The sequence below is a fragment of the Amborella trichopoda genome, unplaced genomic scaffold (genome assembly GCF_054954075.1).
Source record: "Amborella trichopoda isolate Santa Cruz 75 unplaced genomic scaffold, AtrichopodaSantaCruz75HAP2 v2.0 scaffold_135, whole genome shotgun sequence".
In the NCBI taxonomy this organism is placed as follows: domain Eukaryota; kingdom Viridiplantae; phylum Streptophyta; class Magnoliopsida; order Amborellales; family Amborellaceae; genus Amborella; species Amborella trichopoda.
This window is the reverse complement of record NW_028283097.1, coordinates 12,922-30,236: the sequence shown is the minus strand read 5'-3', so window position 1 is coordinate 30,236 and position 17,315 is coordinate 12,922. Positions and strand designations below refer to the sequence as shown.

The window sequence follows — 17,315 nt, the reverse complement described above, 5'->3', positions numbered from 1 at the left end:
TCTTGAAAATGGACAGTGTAGATAATATGTTGTAAAATGTACTATTTTTTAGACTTAAAATCTTTTATTTTTCATAGTCATACATCTTGATGTCGAGATGATCAATCAAATGGAGTTTTTCAATATTAAAACTACCTTTTCCGATGGATTTTTTAGGGGTATCCATAGTTCTACTAAGGTAGCATCCTTATATAAAATGTTTCCTAATAAATATAGTGTTAAAAAACTATATTTTTAAATCCAAACCATTAATAAATATAGTGTTAAAAAATATATTTTTTAAGAGAGTTATGAAAAGAAGAATTCTAAAATAAAGCCAAACCATTAATAAAATAGATTTAAAACATAAATCTAAGCCATTAACAAATGTAGAGTAAATATATATATATTTTTAAGAGAGTTATGGAAGAAAAAACTCCAAAATAATTTCATGCACTAAGAAAAATCGAGTTAAAAAAATACGCCACCTATAAAAATGGAACTCACAACCTATTTGGAGGTTAAGACCTGCCCACATATAACTGTAGTTGCAAAAGTCCTCCATTTTTATATACAACGTAATCTTTATTTGCTAGAAAGAAGCAAAAGGAATTTTTATATAGAATGTAATCTTTATTGGCTGGAAAAAGAAGCAAAAAGGGTTTAGGAAAATGTATCCCACGTCCTGGCGGGTGCATGACTAGTGCAGGCTTACTACCACGAAGCCAGCGGACGCACAATGAATAGACGCACATTGAATAAACGCTGCTCCTCTTTATATATATATATATATATATATATATATATATGTAATTAATTTACGTTCAAAAAAATAAAACAAGAGCTTGACTCGGCCGAGGAAATCGGACTCGGCCGAGTAAATCGCCTCGGCCTGGGCCCGAGTACTTTGGCCGAGTCGATGTTTTGAACCTTGTTTTCATGTATTGGATTTCACATCAATGGCTAAACGTAATTGTGATCCTTTTTATAAAAAAACAAAAAATAAAAAAAATATAAAAAATAAATCTCATTGTATATAATCCCTTTAAAAAAAACCATCAATTCTAGTTTTTAAGGCTTCAAATAAGTTGCTAGCACCTCCTCAACCTTCAAAACCCAATAATAGACGGTTGGAGTGGGACGTTCCTCCAATAGAAGTTCAACCAAACTTTGAGCCATACGCCAACCTTTCGTTTTTAACGTGAGATGATTGGCAACCTGCTAGCAAACTCTTTTATGCCCAAATATCAAGCACGGCTCACAAATCAAATCTATCTATACCAGGCCGGACTAGTGGTTACCTGTTTGACCACCAATTAGTACTTTGGTCAGGTTGATCTAAAGTAAATTTATGTTTATTCAATAAACAACAAAACTGGTATATGACTAATTTTGACCAGTGCAATATATTATATATTTTAAATTATTATTCATAATTTTTTTTATATCATAAAAATCTATTGAACTGGTTTGGTAAGGCATGTTTTGCTGGAGCCGGACAGTTCACCAATCATGTAGCCAGGATAACACCATTGCAAACATTGTGGAGCTATATAACGTGATCCATATGTCCATAATGACATCAAGTGAGGTTATTATTAAATATAGTTTGTCACTGTTTTGAGGAGAGAGAAAGAGCACGAGGGAAAATGAGAGATATTAGAAAGATTTTGTAGAGATAGTTTTTGGCACAAAGAGTGAGATCTGAGAGATATCCAGTGAGATTGAGCATAGAGAGAGAGGGAAAAAATGGGAGACTCAAGAGAGATTTTGTAGACTGAGAGGGGAAAAAATGGGTGATTCAAGAGAGATTTTATAGAGAGAGAGAGTGCGCAAAGAGAGAGAGAAATCAAGAGATTGGGCACAAAGAGAGAGAGAAGAAGCGATTGGTTTCTAAAAAAACAGAAATGGAGAGATTGAGATTTCCTAAAGCGAGAGAGTTTGGGCAAAGAGATTGAGATAGACAGATTGGGCATAGAGAGAGGGAGATCCACAGCTTACATTGAGAGTTCTGCTGTGAGAAGGAGTTTGGGATTTCATAGAGAGTGAGATCAGTTTGGGGGGAGAGAAACTTTTCGCATGAGATTTCGGTAGAGAGAGAGGAGAGTTTGGGGAGAGATTGAAATTTCAGGAGTTTATGAAATTTTGGTAGAGAGAGAAAGGTGCAGCTCTAAAACCTATAAATAGTAAAATATGGGGGAAGTATTAAGAAAGATATTGTGGTTTCAATTTTTTTGACTTTTTAATGGGAGATGGTGGGGACGATAAATACAAGAAAAAAAAATGTTGAAATTTAGTATATAATATAAAAAATTATGAGGGTAAGATTTGTAGAAAATTGATTTTGGAGAGTATCTATAATTTTCGATTGTTACTATCCCAATGTCTTTAACAAGTTGGACGTGATGTAGTGGTTCCCACCAAATATGTCATTAGCAGTATTTGCATCACCTTCATTGTCCAAACATAGTTATAACATATATGGTATTGTGGTTATCATGAGCACATGGATCGTTTTTGCATCAGTCCATCTAATATTACCCTCGCAATAAAATTTATTTCAGCTCTACAACACATGCGAAAAATGACAACACCAACTGACGACGGAAATGAGAGATTATAACTGATTTACCTGAAAAAAGTGAGAATCATACTTTTTGTAACACGAAAATACCACACAAACACCATCCATAGAATCATCACTAATAGGGAAGCACATCGTTCTTAATACAAAAATATTACACAAACACCATCCATGGAATCGTAATTAAGAGGGATGCTCTACCAGTAATACAGGCACTTTATACTTTAGGACCCCTATGATATGAGCGATATGGTGCTATGAACAATCCCTGTTTCCCACCATCATTATTCAATTCACTGAGTTGATGGTGATAACCCACATGATCATGTCATTTTCAAAACTATATGGATCGTATAATATTTTCGTTGTAGTTTATGGTAATACTACTCGTTTGGGTCGGGGTAAGCTTCGATAATTGACTGGAGGGTCGGAAGCGGTTTGATGTTGCAGTTGCTGAAACCACCCTTGCTCAACAGTGCCCTCCACTCCTCCTCTGTCCTCTCCAAGCCTCCTGAGGTTGTTGCAAACATTAACATGTCGAATGCCAACCTCGAGTCAGCAAAGGCACTGGTATCTTCCTTATGATGCAGAACTACGTCCACAATAATCAACTTCCCGCTCTTGGAAGGGAGTGCTTTTCGACATTGCTTCAATATCTTCACACAGTCTTCGTCCTTCCAGTCATGTAGTATCCACTGCACAAAAGCAATTTAGGAAACAATCAAGCATGCCATGAGAGGGGGATGTAGTTTCAAAAGGTATATGCTTGGGAAGGTACGCTATATGTTTCTACATCGTACACCATAAGGTATGGCACATTCACAGACATGGAGGGCAAAAATTAAGTACACCTAATTTTCATCTACAGGAATTACTCCTAATATCCACTATCCATCTCAAGTCCAAGGTCTTTTTCTCTTGTTTGCTAGGAAACATTGGGATCCAAACCAAGGATATATTAAAATCCAAGACTCGTTATGGTTCATCTATATTTTTTAAGAGTGATTTATGTTCTGACCCCAAAATTTTAGGTAAAATGGAGAATGCTCCATTTATGGACGGAAATTACAAAGGTTGGTCAATTTTTAAAAAAATAAAAAAAAGGTAGGCTGACCGATCTTCTTTGTAATTTCCTCTTATAAATAGCATATTTAACTTAAAATTTTAGGACTGATGCAAAGCATTCTATTTCGGGAGAAAAAGTGGGAGAGGATTATTAGTTTCCTTTTGAACTCCTTTTCCTTCCTATCTTCCTACTGCCACGCTTTCTTTTGTTTATATACAATATAAGGCAAAAAAAAAAAAACTCATTCCAAAAGATTTTAGGGTAAATATCCTATTATTTTCTATTTTTTTAATTTCTATATCTCATTAGACTCAAGTATTGAAAATATTACATATAAGCAAAAGGACTCCATCTTTTCTATCTTCCAACCCCCTAAACCTTTTTTACCATGTATTACTGACCTCAACAACTTATGAAATGACTCTATCTCTCTCTTTCTAAAACTCCATCTCTCTCATATCATCGTCTCTATCTCAAAACTCCATCTCTCTCACTCTCACATCATTGTCTCTCTCTCTCTCAAAACTCCATCTCTCTCCCTAAAACTCAAACTACATCTCTCTCTCTCTCTAAAGCTCCATCTCTCTCTAAAACCCAAACTCCATCTCTCTCTCTAAAACTCCATCTCTCTCTCACACATAAGAAGGTATGCTCGTGTTCGAGCTCAAGCTAAACCCTTTTGCTGGTAAACTCACCGAGAAAAGAAGAGAGAGAGAGAGATGGAGTTTTTTAGAGGGAGAGAGATCAAGTTTTAATAGGGTGTCATTTTAGTATTTGTTTGGGTAAAAAATTTATGGTAAAAAAGGTTTAGGGGGTTTGTAAGATAGAAACGATGGAGAGCTTTTGCTTATAATTAATATTTTCAATTCTTGGGTCTCATGAGATTTGAAAGTTAAAAATAGGGGATAAGGAGATATTTTTTCAAAATTTTATATTCTTGTGGGATTATACAATTCATTAATTCCCTAGAGTAATATTCAAGATAGGAGCAATTTTAGGATCCCAAATTTTAGGGACGTAACCTTTTCAATCTATAGATTAATCTTAATAAAAAGAAAAAAAAATCTAATTGAACCTAAAAAAATAACATCTCAATATTATCTAAAGACCCTCCAATATTTGCGGTGTGAGGTCTAAGTGTAAAAAAACTTGAAATTCAAATTTTTTTTTTTGGAAATAATATACATAATATAATTCTGCAGGAGTATAGTTTGCATACTAAGAAAACATCTCTCCCACTTAAATCTCTCTCTCGATCAGATCTAGATCTGATGATACAATGTCCAAAACAAGTCAAACGTCATTTCTATCTCTCCATGGAAAACTTATTTGATTACTTGACCAAATATATCTTTCAATTGGATAGATAGAAGAGAGTTTGGCACAACGGTGTTTAAACGTCAACTTATTCATAAGAAAGGAAAATTAAAAGGCTTTTATATGCTCTCGAATAGGCTTAGTTTATAGGAAAAAATTTATATAAGGTTGCAGTTTCCTATAAGTAAGGTTGCTTAAATCTACACCATTCATTTTATTTAGATGGTGTGTCTAAAAAACTAATTGCTTGATGGTGCATAATATTACTGGCAATATAATATATTTAGCCATTCAGAAGTGAAATATATCTTTAAATGAGATATTCATAAATATATTTCTTATATAATTCTTAGCTGGCTAAAACAAAACAAATGTGCAAGGCTACATGCCATTAACCAGTATGCCAAATTTGGTAATCACTGAAAATGAAATCATATAAGTGTGCCTCACCCAAAAAAAAATCTGACAACCAGAAGTTGGAGAGGTGGGAAATTTTGTAGCCTCGTAGTTGGAAGAATTCTATTTGTATTTTTGTTTGATAACATGTCTATAATCCTAGTGGACTATGTTTTGAGATAAGGGAAATGTTTGTATGTGACCCCAACAGTATATAAGTTAAATGTGGCCCCACTTTTTGGCTGTTATATCTTAATCAAATGGTTACAATTGTTCACACCATAATGCCACGCAAACACTGTTTTATTTTTCATTTTTTTTACAAAATATTTTTGGATAAAATTTTGGCATCCCATCATAAAACTAGGACGAACCTGAGAAAATAAAAAAAGTATTTTATGTCAAAATAAGTGAACAAAATGCCCCTACAATTTTTAGGGGTATTCTGGTAATTTTTCATCACCGATTTTATTTTATTTTTACTTTTTATTTATTATTATTATTATTATTATTATTATTATTATTATTATTATTATTATTATTATTATTATTATTATTATTATTATTATTATTATTATGATTATTATTATTATTTTATCATGTGAGCCCTTGTCGATCTATGCATTTTCCAAATTTTGCTTTATAATTATTTTTAAAAGAAAAATAAAAAATAAAAAACCATGAGGCGCCTGATCAAGATTTGACGGTTAAGAGCTAGCTAGGCTATGACATTGTAACTCAAGCCATTTCTACTCAGATTTGATGACTGAGACCCGGAGTCACATATGTTATATATGTGCACATAGAAAATTTCCTCTTGACAAACCTAGAAGCTCTCAAACTTAGAGTACTTCAGTTTTGAGAGCCTTTCTAACCATTTCAACTTTATTTTTATACATCAGGTTAAAATAAAATTCAGGTTTTTGATACATCATAGTTCTCACCCACACACACCTTGAAAAATAGATTAAAAATAAATAAATATAAAACATCCAAAATGCCCCCTGAAATGTTTCTAAGGCATTTTTGGTCATTTATTTTTTGCAAATACTGTTTATATTATTTTTTTATTGATGCTCCCCAGCGAAATGAACTAACCCTCAAATTTTATCTTAGGCTGGTCTTATAATAATAAAAATAAGATAAGGGCTTGAGCCATTGCAATTGTATTGCCGAGCATCAAGGTAAGGTTTTTGATCACAAATCCCTAGTGACGTACCACTAGCTAAATTAAAAAAAAAAAAAAAAAAAAAAAAAGCACATATGGAGCGAGAGAGAGAGAAACAGTTGAAAACCTTCATGAAAACACCATCGGCACTTGGGATGGAAGAAAACATATCACCCCCGACATTAACCACCCCGGGGTAGTTTGGTGCAGTGGCGACCACATGTGGCAGGTCAAAATTGATGCCGGAGATATGAGGATTCGCCTCCACAATCTTGCTTATCGCCGTTCCGGTGCCACCGGCCACGTCCACCAAAGAAGTAAATCCTGCAAACTCAGACTTGTACTCCAACAGCAATGCATCTAACACCACCCTCGAATTGCTCGCCATCGCATCATTAAAGAGAAGATCAAACTCAGGATTCTCAGAGTTATAATAAAAAAATCCCTTCTTGTGAGCCTTCTCAAATGGGAGGCCCCCTTGCACAACACACTGGCTCAAGTAGTGCCATGGTGCAAGGACTGTGGGGTGGCCCAACAGCAGCGCCATGGGTGTCAGCCCCGATTCCTCGGGCCTTACCAACCACTTGGACAGGGGAGTGAGGCCATAGTAGGCCTCGCCCTGCCTCACCTTGACGCTGAACACACGTTTCTTGACCAGGAATCGCATGACTCGCGAGAGGCACTGGATGTCTGGTGAAGGAGCCTGCAGTGAGGTGATGATCTCAGAGAGGGTGAGTGGTCGGGCTTTGGAATGGATCATATGGGCTATGCCGAGCTCAACTGCACACTTGAGTGTGAGAGTGTCCGCGAAAGCTAAAGTGAGCTGCCAGAGCTCAGCCTGGCCCTGAACATCATCCTCACCCGGCATCTCCATCCGTCTAGTCTGCTTGATCTTCTGAGCCCTCTTCCATTTTGAATTTATAAGGGTTTGGGTGTGGGCCATATTGCAAGTTGGAGGCCTGTTCCTTGTGCACATTGAAGTATTCATAAAACGCAGTCGTCATATTTGTTTATGGATTTCTTTTTATTGAAATATCGGGGAAATTTGGAAATGGATAAGCATAAATTCAGCCCATTTACCTTTGATACAAAGTATAATGCAACCACACTTTTAGAAAACCACACTAATTATTTGATTGGCCAGGGTATATTTGATTGGCCCGGTATAAGCTCGATGTCAAGCTTCTCACACCCCAGGAGAATGATGCAAATCGACGTCAAGCTTCTCACACCCCAGGAGAATCATGTAAATAAAAATTGAGGTTATCAAAATTTTAATTTAGGTTTATTAATGGATTAAGTTTTGTTTAGTGGATAGGGTTGCGTGAGTTGTTTAGGGGATATGGTTATTTTTAACATTAGACAAAGGGATTTAGATCTCGTATTTTTATGGACTTAGGAGATTTAGTTAGAGATTTATCATAGATTTATTGGGGCTCATGTGGGGTGAAGAAGAAGAGATTGAGAAAAATAAGAGATTTGTATAAGAATTATGTGATTTAAGGGATTTAGATATGGAAGAGATCAAGTGTGGGTAGTTAGATATGAAAAAAATCAATTGTATATAAGATTGAGAAAATTATCGAAAAGAGAAGGAGAGGAGAGAGAGAGATATGAAGAGATTTATGTGGAGAATAGAGAGGGAAATAGAGTTTATATTTTGTGGATTTATTTATTTATTTCTCTTCTAAGTGTATTTAAAAGGGAGACATCCCTTTTTTTTAAAATGGAGAGATTGGAATTGAGTTAAGTGTTGATGTTGTGAAAGATCTTTTTAAGGTAAACTCCTAGTAGACCAAGAGATGATATATTCTCTCACCTTTTATTTTTATTTTATTTTAATTATTTTTTTCCGCCATTCTCCCTATATCATGTCCGCTCTCATTTATTCTCATGTACTATGTTTCTAAGTCTCTCTTCTACCAAATGTCCAACCCTACAGTTCATGAGAGAGGGGAAAGAGGGCATTTTATGCTTTTTAGATTTGGACTGATATGGTATTTTGGAAGAAGAAAAGGAAAAAAAAAAATTAACAGTGAGGATTGTTTGTCCTGTTTTTTAGGAAAAAATATGTATAAGCTTGAGACTCTAAACAATCAAATTAAGATGCACCCCAAAAATTTTACTAGAAGATGCTGTTTTGATGCTCAAATATCTTCAAATTGATCATCTCGACCTCAAGATACATGGTCATGAGAAAAAAATGGATTTCAATATTTAGAAATAGTGCATCTTGCAATGCATTTTTTGACTGACAAATTTCAAGATTTTGAACTTTTCATAGATATGCTCAATCTAAACTATATTTTTTATTTAGAGTCAATTTTCAAGATTTTCAAGTTTTCTATGCTCGATCTACACTATTTTTGAAGCTTTAAATTTTATAATAAAGATAAAAATATATTTTAAGACTATATATAATAAAGATTTCTAATATTGAAACTACATTTTTCAACACCATTTGAAGGTCCTCTTTACTTTGATTGTTTAGAACCTTGGCTTTATACGAACCACACCCTATTTTTTCTATTTATTTTAAGTTAGGGAGGTCTTTCGGCTTTGCATAGAACGGGTGGCCTAATGGGATGAAAATTTGAGAAAAACGGTATATATTTCAGCTGAATAATCCAACTGCACTATTAAAAAATCACTCACATGCTGTGAGAAAGTCATTATTCGTTTTACTAGAATATTTGTGGAATGCAACACGTTGTAGTTTACAAACATTATATTGCGTTCATCAATTTTGGTTGATATGAAGCATAAATCATCATCGACAGATTATCCTGTTCTCCATCGTCATTTGACATCGAATTTATTATTTACAAACAGCTCGCAGAATCTTATCGGATCCCACCTTTTAATATTTGCTGCTTATCAATAACCAGGGGATTCATTCAAAACACCAAATCACAAAAAATAAAAAACTAGAAACTAATTTATTAACAAGTGTGCAATTCTTTATCGCAGGGCCAGGACACCCACTTTTTATAGTTGTTTTTAGTTTTGATTAATTAATGAGATTATGGTATTTTGTTCAAAAAAAAATATTGTTTTTAATTGAACGTCCACATCATAAATTGGCAGGACCAATAAAATTAGAGTATTATTTGACTTTTGATGTAAAAAAATAAATTTTGTTTTTAATTGAAAGGACCCATCATAAATTGGCAGGACCTATAAAATTAAAATATTATTGACTTTTGTATAAAACGAATTTTATTTAAAAAATATCATTTTTTTTAGTTCAACCAGGATCGAGTCCGTAAGCATTTGATAGAGCGGTAGATCATGAGATTCTCGTGTATTATGTCATGCAGGGAAAAGCATTGAGTAAGAAAAAGAGATAATTTTACAATATTTTGGACCCACTATAAATTTGTCGGCAAAGAACACCAGCAAAATAACTACGTTTACGAAAGAAATAAAAATTGTTATGAAAATCACAAGAAAGAACAAAATGTGTGGATCCGAGTATTCCAACACCGACCTATACCAAAGCAGAATAAACAACCCCTACAAAAAACTCTCTTTCACTCTACACGATCTTAAAGATCGATTTTTTTCCTTCATAAAATTCAAATCTCTCTCAATTACAATGCATGTATTATTTTTATATCCATAACAAAAAGATAACCAAAAACGCTAAAAGCTTTATCTCTCTAATCACTAAAAACCTTATTTCTCTTACTAGTAAAAGCTAATTCTTATCTTTCCAATAAGGAAAAGCCTTGTCTTGCAATCGACCTTAAACTTATCCTACCATTAAACAAGGACGTCAACTTAATCTTTTTTTAAAATCCAAACTTCTATTCACGTTGATCTTAAAAGTGCGGGTCTTATCTAAAAGACAACCATACCTAAATCCAATGCAAACATAAAAAGGACTTACAAGGACTTAATAAAGAAAAATATATATATAAAGGTCCAACATTATAATGTAGAACTATAGATCCCCCATCAAAAATCTATCGGAAAAGGTAGTTTTAATGTTGAAAAAAAAAAAATTTAAATATCATAAATAGTGCATTTTACAACGTATTATCTACACCGTCCATTTTCAAGATTTTCATATGTTTATAGATCTACTTGATTTTAACCATTTTTGAAATTTAAAATTTTATAATTAGATATAAAAATAGATTTTGAGATAATCATAATAACATTTTACATCAAAATTATATACCATGATAAAATTTGAAGGGCACCTTACCTTTATACAGAGGCGTCCGTATGCCAACTGCACCCTATAAAAAAAAACTTATCAAAGTAACCCCAAAAATCCTATTTCTAATAGTTCATCCTAATAAATAAAAATTAAAATTCTACCTAAAATCTAAACATAAAATTAACAAAAATAAAAATAAAATTTGTACTGCCAGATTTTGATATGCGTCATTCTTCGTGGTTCAAACTCATCCTCGAGTTTTTTAAAATGCACTAAGATAAAATTTGTAGTAGTCCCGCCTTCTTCTTCACCCTAAATATTAGAAAAACGATCATCCGACTTGTGGGTTACTGAATTAGTTAAGATACAATGATGGTGCACTGAAATTGTGAAACCCCTGAGAAAAAGGTCATTGTAGGTTGATTTTTCAGCCACATCAACGTGCTGAAATTGCTCAAACATCACCTTGGAGTACACCACTAATACATCGGTTTCTTTGTCATACATCTCGCTCAATCGCCTCTGGGATCAAGTCGTCATACATCTCCATAGGCTCAATCTCCTTTGGGATGAAGTCAATATCTTGATTCTCCACCTCTCAATCGATAAGAAAATTATACATCCTTGTTGCCTAATGGATAACTTCTTTCCTTTCATCTTCTTTTTCATAAAAAAGATTAACTTCATAAAAAATGAGGTAATCTGTGACATCGAAGAATGATGAATGTAATTGAAGATCCAAATCTACATGTTCTTCATCTTCAACTGGTTTTTCATCAAACTTAGGCAGATCAATTTCTCGGCCATGACGAAATAAATCATTCTCCTAACCATGAGGCTCCCGATACATAGGGTTGTATAGAATGGGTTCTAGAAAATAGTGTTCGACTCACTACCATCATAATAGTGTGTCGAAACTAATTTTTGCACCAAGCGCAAGGTCAGCTCTTCGACTTACCTTCTCAAACATTTGTTCTCTATCCCATGAAGAGGTCGGAGGTTTCATTCTCGCTAAATGGGTTGAGTCTCGATGCCCAGCCATGCTTGATGGGTTGAATCTCGATGCCCGACCATAGACCTTGTACACAAGCCATGAGCCAATTGACGAACACCACCATCCACAATAATTAACTACACTCCACCTGTGACGCATTATAAAATTTACTAGCAAACAACACCAATAAAATTAAACACGGCATAAAATTTACCTCCAAACAATACCAGCAAAATTAGCAATCGCGAAGGAAATCAAAAGAGCAGAACATGCGGATACAAGTATTCTCGTGTTGAGACACAGTATTCTTATCTCTTTCTCTCTATGTGACTTCCTATTCATTCTATCTCACGTACATTTCTATACTTGGAACCCTTTGTAAATACTTCTTCCAAACAAAAGATGTCTAAATAGTTCTTCTAAACAAAAGATGAACATCAACTTAAAATAAATCTATCTAAAACGAACTCACGTGAGAAAATAAAAGAAACAAAAAACGAACTTATCAAAATAAACTTATCAAATTAACCCCAAAAATCCTATTTTTAATAATTAATCATAATAAATAAAAATAAAAACTCTACCCATACTCTAAAAATAAAATTAACAAAAATTATATTAAAATTTTTAGCGACAATCTTCGTCAATTTTTTTGTGCACAGATTTTCAAAGATATGTTTGATTCATAATTCAAAACGCTTTTAACAAATATTAACTCAAACGTGTTTCACGACTCTGTGCATTTAATCGAGTTTGTGAGAAACGATGCTTGGAGAAGTTTGGACTAAACCATGAGCATCAAACTCCTCATGTTTCATGACATTTTGTGGTTGTTCATTTTCAGCAGTTCGATTTTTTGGGTGAATATTTTCAGTTGTCTACTTGTCCTTAAAGCGCCTTAATCTGGAAATAATCCAACATTTTGGAATGTGAAAGTCATGGATGTTGGCTCTGAGGCATAAAATTGGGTATATTAGTTTCTTAAGGAACTTCTTATCCATGATGCTTCCTTAGCCGCCATACAACATGCAATGAATTTTTTTTTTATAGTTGATAATACGCTTAAATTTTGTTTCTTAAACAACAATGAGAAAACACCACAACCATATCTTAGGAATTAAGGTGATTCCAATTCTAATTGGTGACTATCTCTAACACATGAGGATACCTACATCCACGGATAGAAAAGTTCTTTTCCACTTATCAAAAGGCACTAGACAATCATGGAGAATGCAAGGGATTAGAAAATCTCTCTCTCTCAAGCACTAAAACAAGTTATTTTTCTTTCAAGAATACCCACCCAAGGATTAAAAAACACCCACCCAAGGACTAAAAAACTAATCCTTCTCTCTTGCATACTTTTTCTATACATTTTTTTATTTTTCCATATGTTTTCTCTTTCTACAAATATACTATTGAGCAATGATCCAATACAACAGTTGTATCATAGTATAATGCAACGACACTTCAAAAAACCATGTTTGTGGTATTTGTATGACTCCAAATTTTGTACACACACTCTCTTCATCTCAATAATCAACCCGCCCAAAAACAAAGTTCAATTTGTACCCTACATATGGTCAAAATGAGTCCCCTCCATAAAAACAAATCTAGACTATTCATTTTGTGAATATCAAGATCTTAGCCTTTATAAACTCAAAATCATTTTTTTTTTCTAACATTGTTCATCTAATGATAATAAAGCCATCCAAAAAAGTTGGAAATGAAAAAATCCTTCTAAAACCCAAATCTAAGTATCTTACCAAAATGAACGACCTATGTTAATTGGCCTAAAAAAATACTTTCAAGGTTGTGTTTTGAATTTTTTAATTTTTTTATGATGGTTCATTAGAATGAAAAGAATACTTATTTCAAATTTTGAATCAAATAAATGGTTGTGACACTATTTACAGCACGCTCTACAAATATCCTATTTATAAAGAGAGACCCATGGGATACGCACATTAGGCCTCTCCATTTCCTATTAGAAATAGGATAACACTAATCCTATGAGAATATTTCGTAAGATTTCTTATTCGTAACACAATCCTATGAGAATCTTTCCTAAGATTTCCTATTCGTAATTTGATTGGGTTTAGATGGCCTCAACCTCCCGTAGACTCACGTGAGATATTCTTTCTCCAATTATAAGATTATAGATTCATAAAACTAGCATCAAATATCCCATGATACTATTCTTTCTCCAATTTATAAGATTATAGATCCATAAAACTAGCATCTAATGTCCTATGATACTATTCTTTCTCCAATTTATAAGGTTATAGATCCATAAAACTAGGATCTCATATCCCATGATACTAGTAACGTCAATATCATCCATGAGAGTATATCATGTTCCCTTAAATCAAGGAAACAAGGCTTCGTCACGTATGTCTAACAAATCCATCCTCCCCAAACCTTGTAGGGAAAATTACAAATAAACTGAAGACCAGACTTTTTTTATGTAACTTATCCACCTAAATTTTTCTCTCATTTTTTTTTTAAAACAAATTTTCTAGGTAAATACCCTCAAGGGAAAAAGTTCATTTTTTTAGACAGAAATGTCTTTCTCGTATATAAAAATCATTTCCCAAGATTTGACGTAGACTTTTGGTCCCAAACAGCACATTGCTTGAGGGCACCATCACAACATCCGACCGACCGCCTTACGACAGCTATTGCACCGAAATTGAGTACTACCGGACTGCCCTAAGACAACTTGTGGATCAAAACTGAGTATTGTTGTACCGCTGAAGCCCTGGAATCTAGTAACTGCCGGAACGCCTTTTGCAACCACCGGACAGCCTTACTGGCGGATCGCATTTTATATAGTGCCGGAGCCCTACCGAACCATATTTTACATAATACTGAAGCCCTCCGGAATTCAGTAACGGCCGGACCGCATTTTACACAGTACCAGAGCCCTATTGCCGGACCGCATTTTACACAGTGCTGGAGCCGTACTTCCGGATCTCACTTACACAATGCCGAAGCCCTGTGGCCGGACCACTTGCACAGAGCCAGAGCCCCTATTTTGGTGGGATAGAGGTGAGTGGTATGGGTAAGGTAAAAGTCAGGGATGGTAGCATAGGTATTTTTTTTATTTTTTTTGATTGGGGGTATTTGTATAGAAAGTGTATTTTTTGGAAAAAAATGTGAGAAAAAGTTAGGTCGAGGTAAGTTGCATAGAAAGGGTAGTTTTCAGGTTTTTTTTTTTTTTCTCAACTTATGGATGCAGTTTCTATAAGGTTACAACCTTAAACAATCCAATTAAGGCGCACCTTAAATTTTTATCATAATATGTAATTTTTTTGTAAAAAATTATTAGTATTATCTTAAAATATATTTTCATACTTAATTAAAAAATTTTAAATCCAAAAATAGTTAAAATTAAGTAGATCTATAAATATATGAAAATCTTGAAAATGGATGGTCTAGATAATATGTTGCAAGATGCACTATTTCCGGGACTAAAACTTTATTTTTTTTCATATTCATACATCTCGATGTCTAGATGATCGATTGGATTGTTTTCTCAACATTAAAACAATATTTTTGATAGATTTTTTAGGTGTCTATCATTCTACATTTTAAAGTTGCAACCTTATGTAAACTTTTCCCTTTTTTTATACTGTTAGAACTTGCTTTTTCTAAAACTCCCAAAAAAAAAAAAAAAGTGTACCGCTTTAACATTTATTCTAATAGGTGGTCTTCGTATCAGAATCATGTCCTTATCCAAAATATAATGAAAACTTTTATTAAAATACCAATTCAACTAATATTTACTTAAGAAAAGGAAACATACTTACTTCATCTTTCTAAAATAACTCAACAAAACTGGACTAATCAAAAGAGGGCAAGCTTTCTACGACATAAAACTTATATACTTCCCCTTATCCAACCGTCCATTCTGAATGGAGGGCTAAGATTGCCCCAATCACAATGTCATGTGTCTACATTATTTTATTTTAAATTTTTTTCTATAAACTATTTTAACACCAAATTTTGTACGTCCAATTCCCTATTAAATTCATATTAGCGAAAAATATAAAACAAATATTTTCAATAAAATAAAATGACTAAAATACCCTTAAAATTTTAAGGGGCATTTTGGTCATTATATTTTATAAAAAAACTATTTTTAATATTTTTTATAGGTGCACCCAAATGAGAAGATGGAACATACCAAATTTTATATTTATAAAATTTGTATAAAAAAACTAAAAATAAAATAATTTGAGACATCGGATCTAAGATCAAACGGTGAGTAACTCTCTTGATCAAAATTGGACGGCTGGATGGTAGCGGAAGCATAGATCTTCTATGCTGTAGGGGAAGTATAGAAACGTTTCCCATAAAAATATACTTATCAAACAAACAAATAATCTTAGACAAATCGTATTTTTAACAATTAACTTTAAAAAAAATAAAAATAAAAAATAGAAGATACATAACAAAAACTAACAAAATATATGTTTCAAAAAAGAAAAATATAACTCTCACTCCTAAAATAATTATAATTCCTAAAAACTAACACCCAAAAATCTATCCACATCTCTAAAAATAAAATCAACAAAACTAAAATTAAAATTTTGTAACAAGTGGATCTTGATATGCATCATTCTTCCCTGGTTGGAGAAAATTCGATCAGAGTGTTGAAATGCGTTAAGATGAATTTTTCAATATCCTTGTAATCTTCTTCAACTAGAAACATTGTAAACACGATCTTGGGACTTATGGGTTATTGTATTGATTATAATGCAACAATCGTGCATTGAAAATGAAAAGGCCTCATGGAAAAGATCATTGTTGTCAATCGAGTCTGTTCAACCATAAACTTGCTGAAATTGCTTAAACTTAACCTTAAGACATACGACGTGTGCATATTTGATATGAGCACTAGATTCAACAGTTGAACCAATTCAACCTATTGATTTTTCTTTAAGGCCTTCTTTTTTTTTTCTTCATCAAATATTGGTTTAATCATGTAATCTTGAACATTATCACATATTGAATCTCCTACAAATCATTGATCTTCATCTAAATATGTATAGAAAATTGGGGACAAATCCCAATCGACAACCTGTTGATCTTCGATACGACAACACCAAAATCAACCTTGTTCCCTTTCAAATGATGTAGATCAACTAACTCTTATGATTTATTCTCTTGACTATGGGACTGTCGAGGCAAGCATATGTATATAACGGGTACTCGAAGACAATTTCCCACTTACTATCGTCATCATAATATGTCGGTACTGTGTTTTACTCAAAGCACTGGGTCAATTCCTCAACTTGTCGAGTCAAGTCTTCTATCTCAGTGTCTCAGAGGTCTCGCTCTCTTAAAGATGTGCTCATTCTCGGTACCCGGCCATAGGCCTCGTTCACGAGCCATGATGTCTATCGACAAACACCATGATCCTTAAGAATCGACTGATGTTCTGATACCACCTGATGCAGTTGAAAATTACCGGCCCACCAATAACCGGTAAATCAATTGCATTTTAGATAGAAAAATAAAAAGCATAAAATAAATCAGCAAAAGGAAGCACGAACGTGGGGAGTCTGAGTTTTCCACCAAGAACCACTAGAGCACATAAAAGAAAAACTCATAGAAACGACTCTCTCACTCTCTCTCTCT

General features: G+C 33.5%; 1 protein-coding gene across 1 annotated transcript; it reads right to left on the bottom strand.

The window, feature by feature from the left end:
• Window positions 1-2,650: 2,650 nt before the first annotated feature.
• Window positions 2,651-7,482, bottom strand: LOC18439044 ((R,S)-reticuline 7-O-methyltransferase). Its single transcript, XM_006849217.3, has 2 exons — window positions 6,638-7,482; window positions 2,651-3,258 (listed from the first exon to the last, which is right to left on the bottom strand). Exons 1-2 carry the CDS (start codon window positions 7,451-7,453, stop codon window positions 2,947-2,949), a joined length of 1,128 nt encoding a protein of 375 aa, XP_006849280.3. The 5' UTR covers window positions 7,454-7,482; the 3' UTR covers window positions 2,651-2,946.
• Window positions 7,483-17,315: the final 9,833 nt, after the last annotated feature.

Excerpts from the sequence above, each read along its gene's own strand:
- LOC18439044 (XM_006849217.3), bottom strand. The coding sequence starts at position 7,453 with ATGGCCCACACCCAAACCCTTATAAATTCAAAATGGAAGAGGGCTCAG. Across the intron at positions 3,259-6,637 it reads CCGATGGTGTTTTCATGAAG|TGGATACTACATGACTGGAA; the intron begins GTTTTCAACTGT and ends GCTTTTGTGCAG.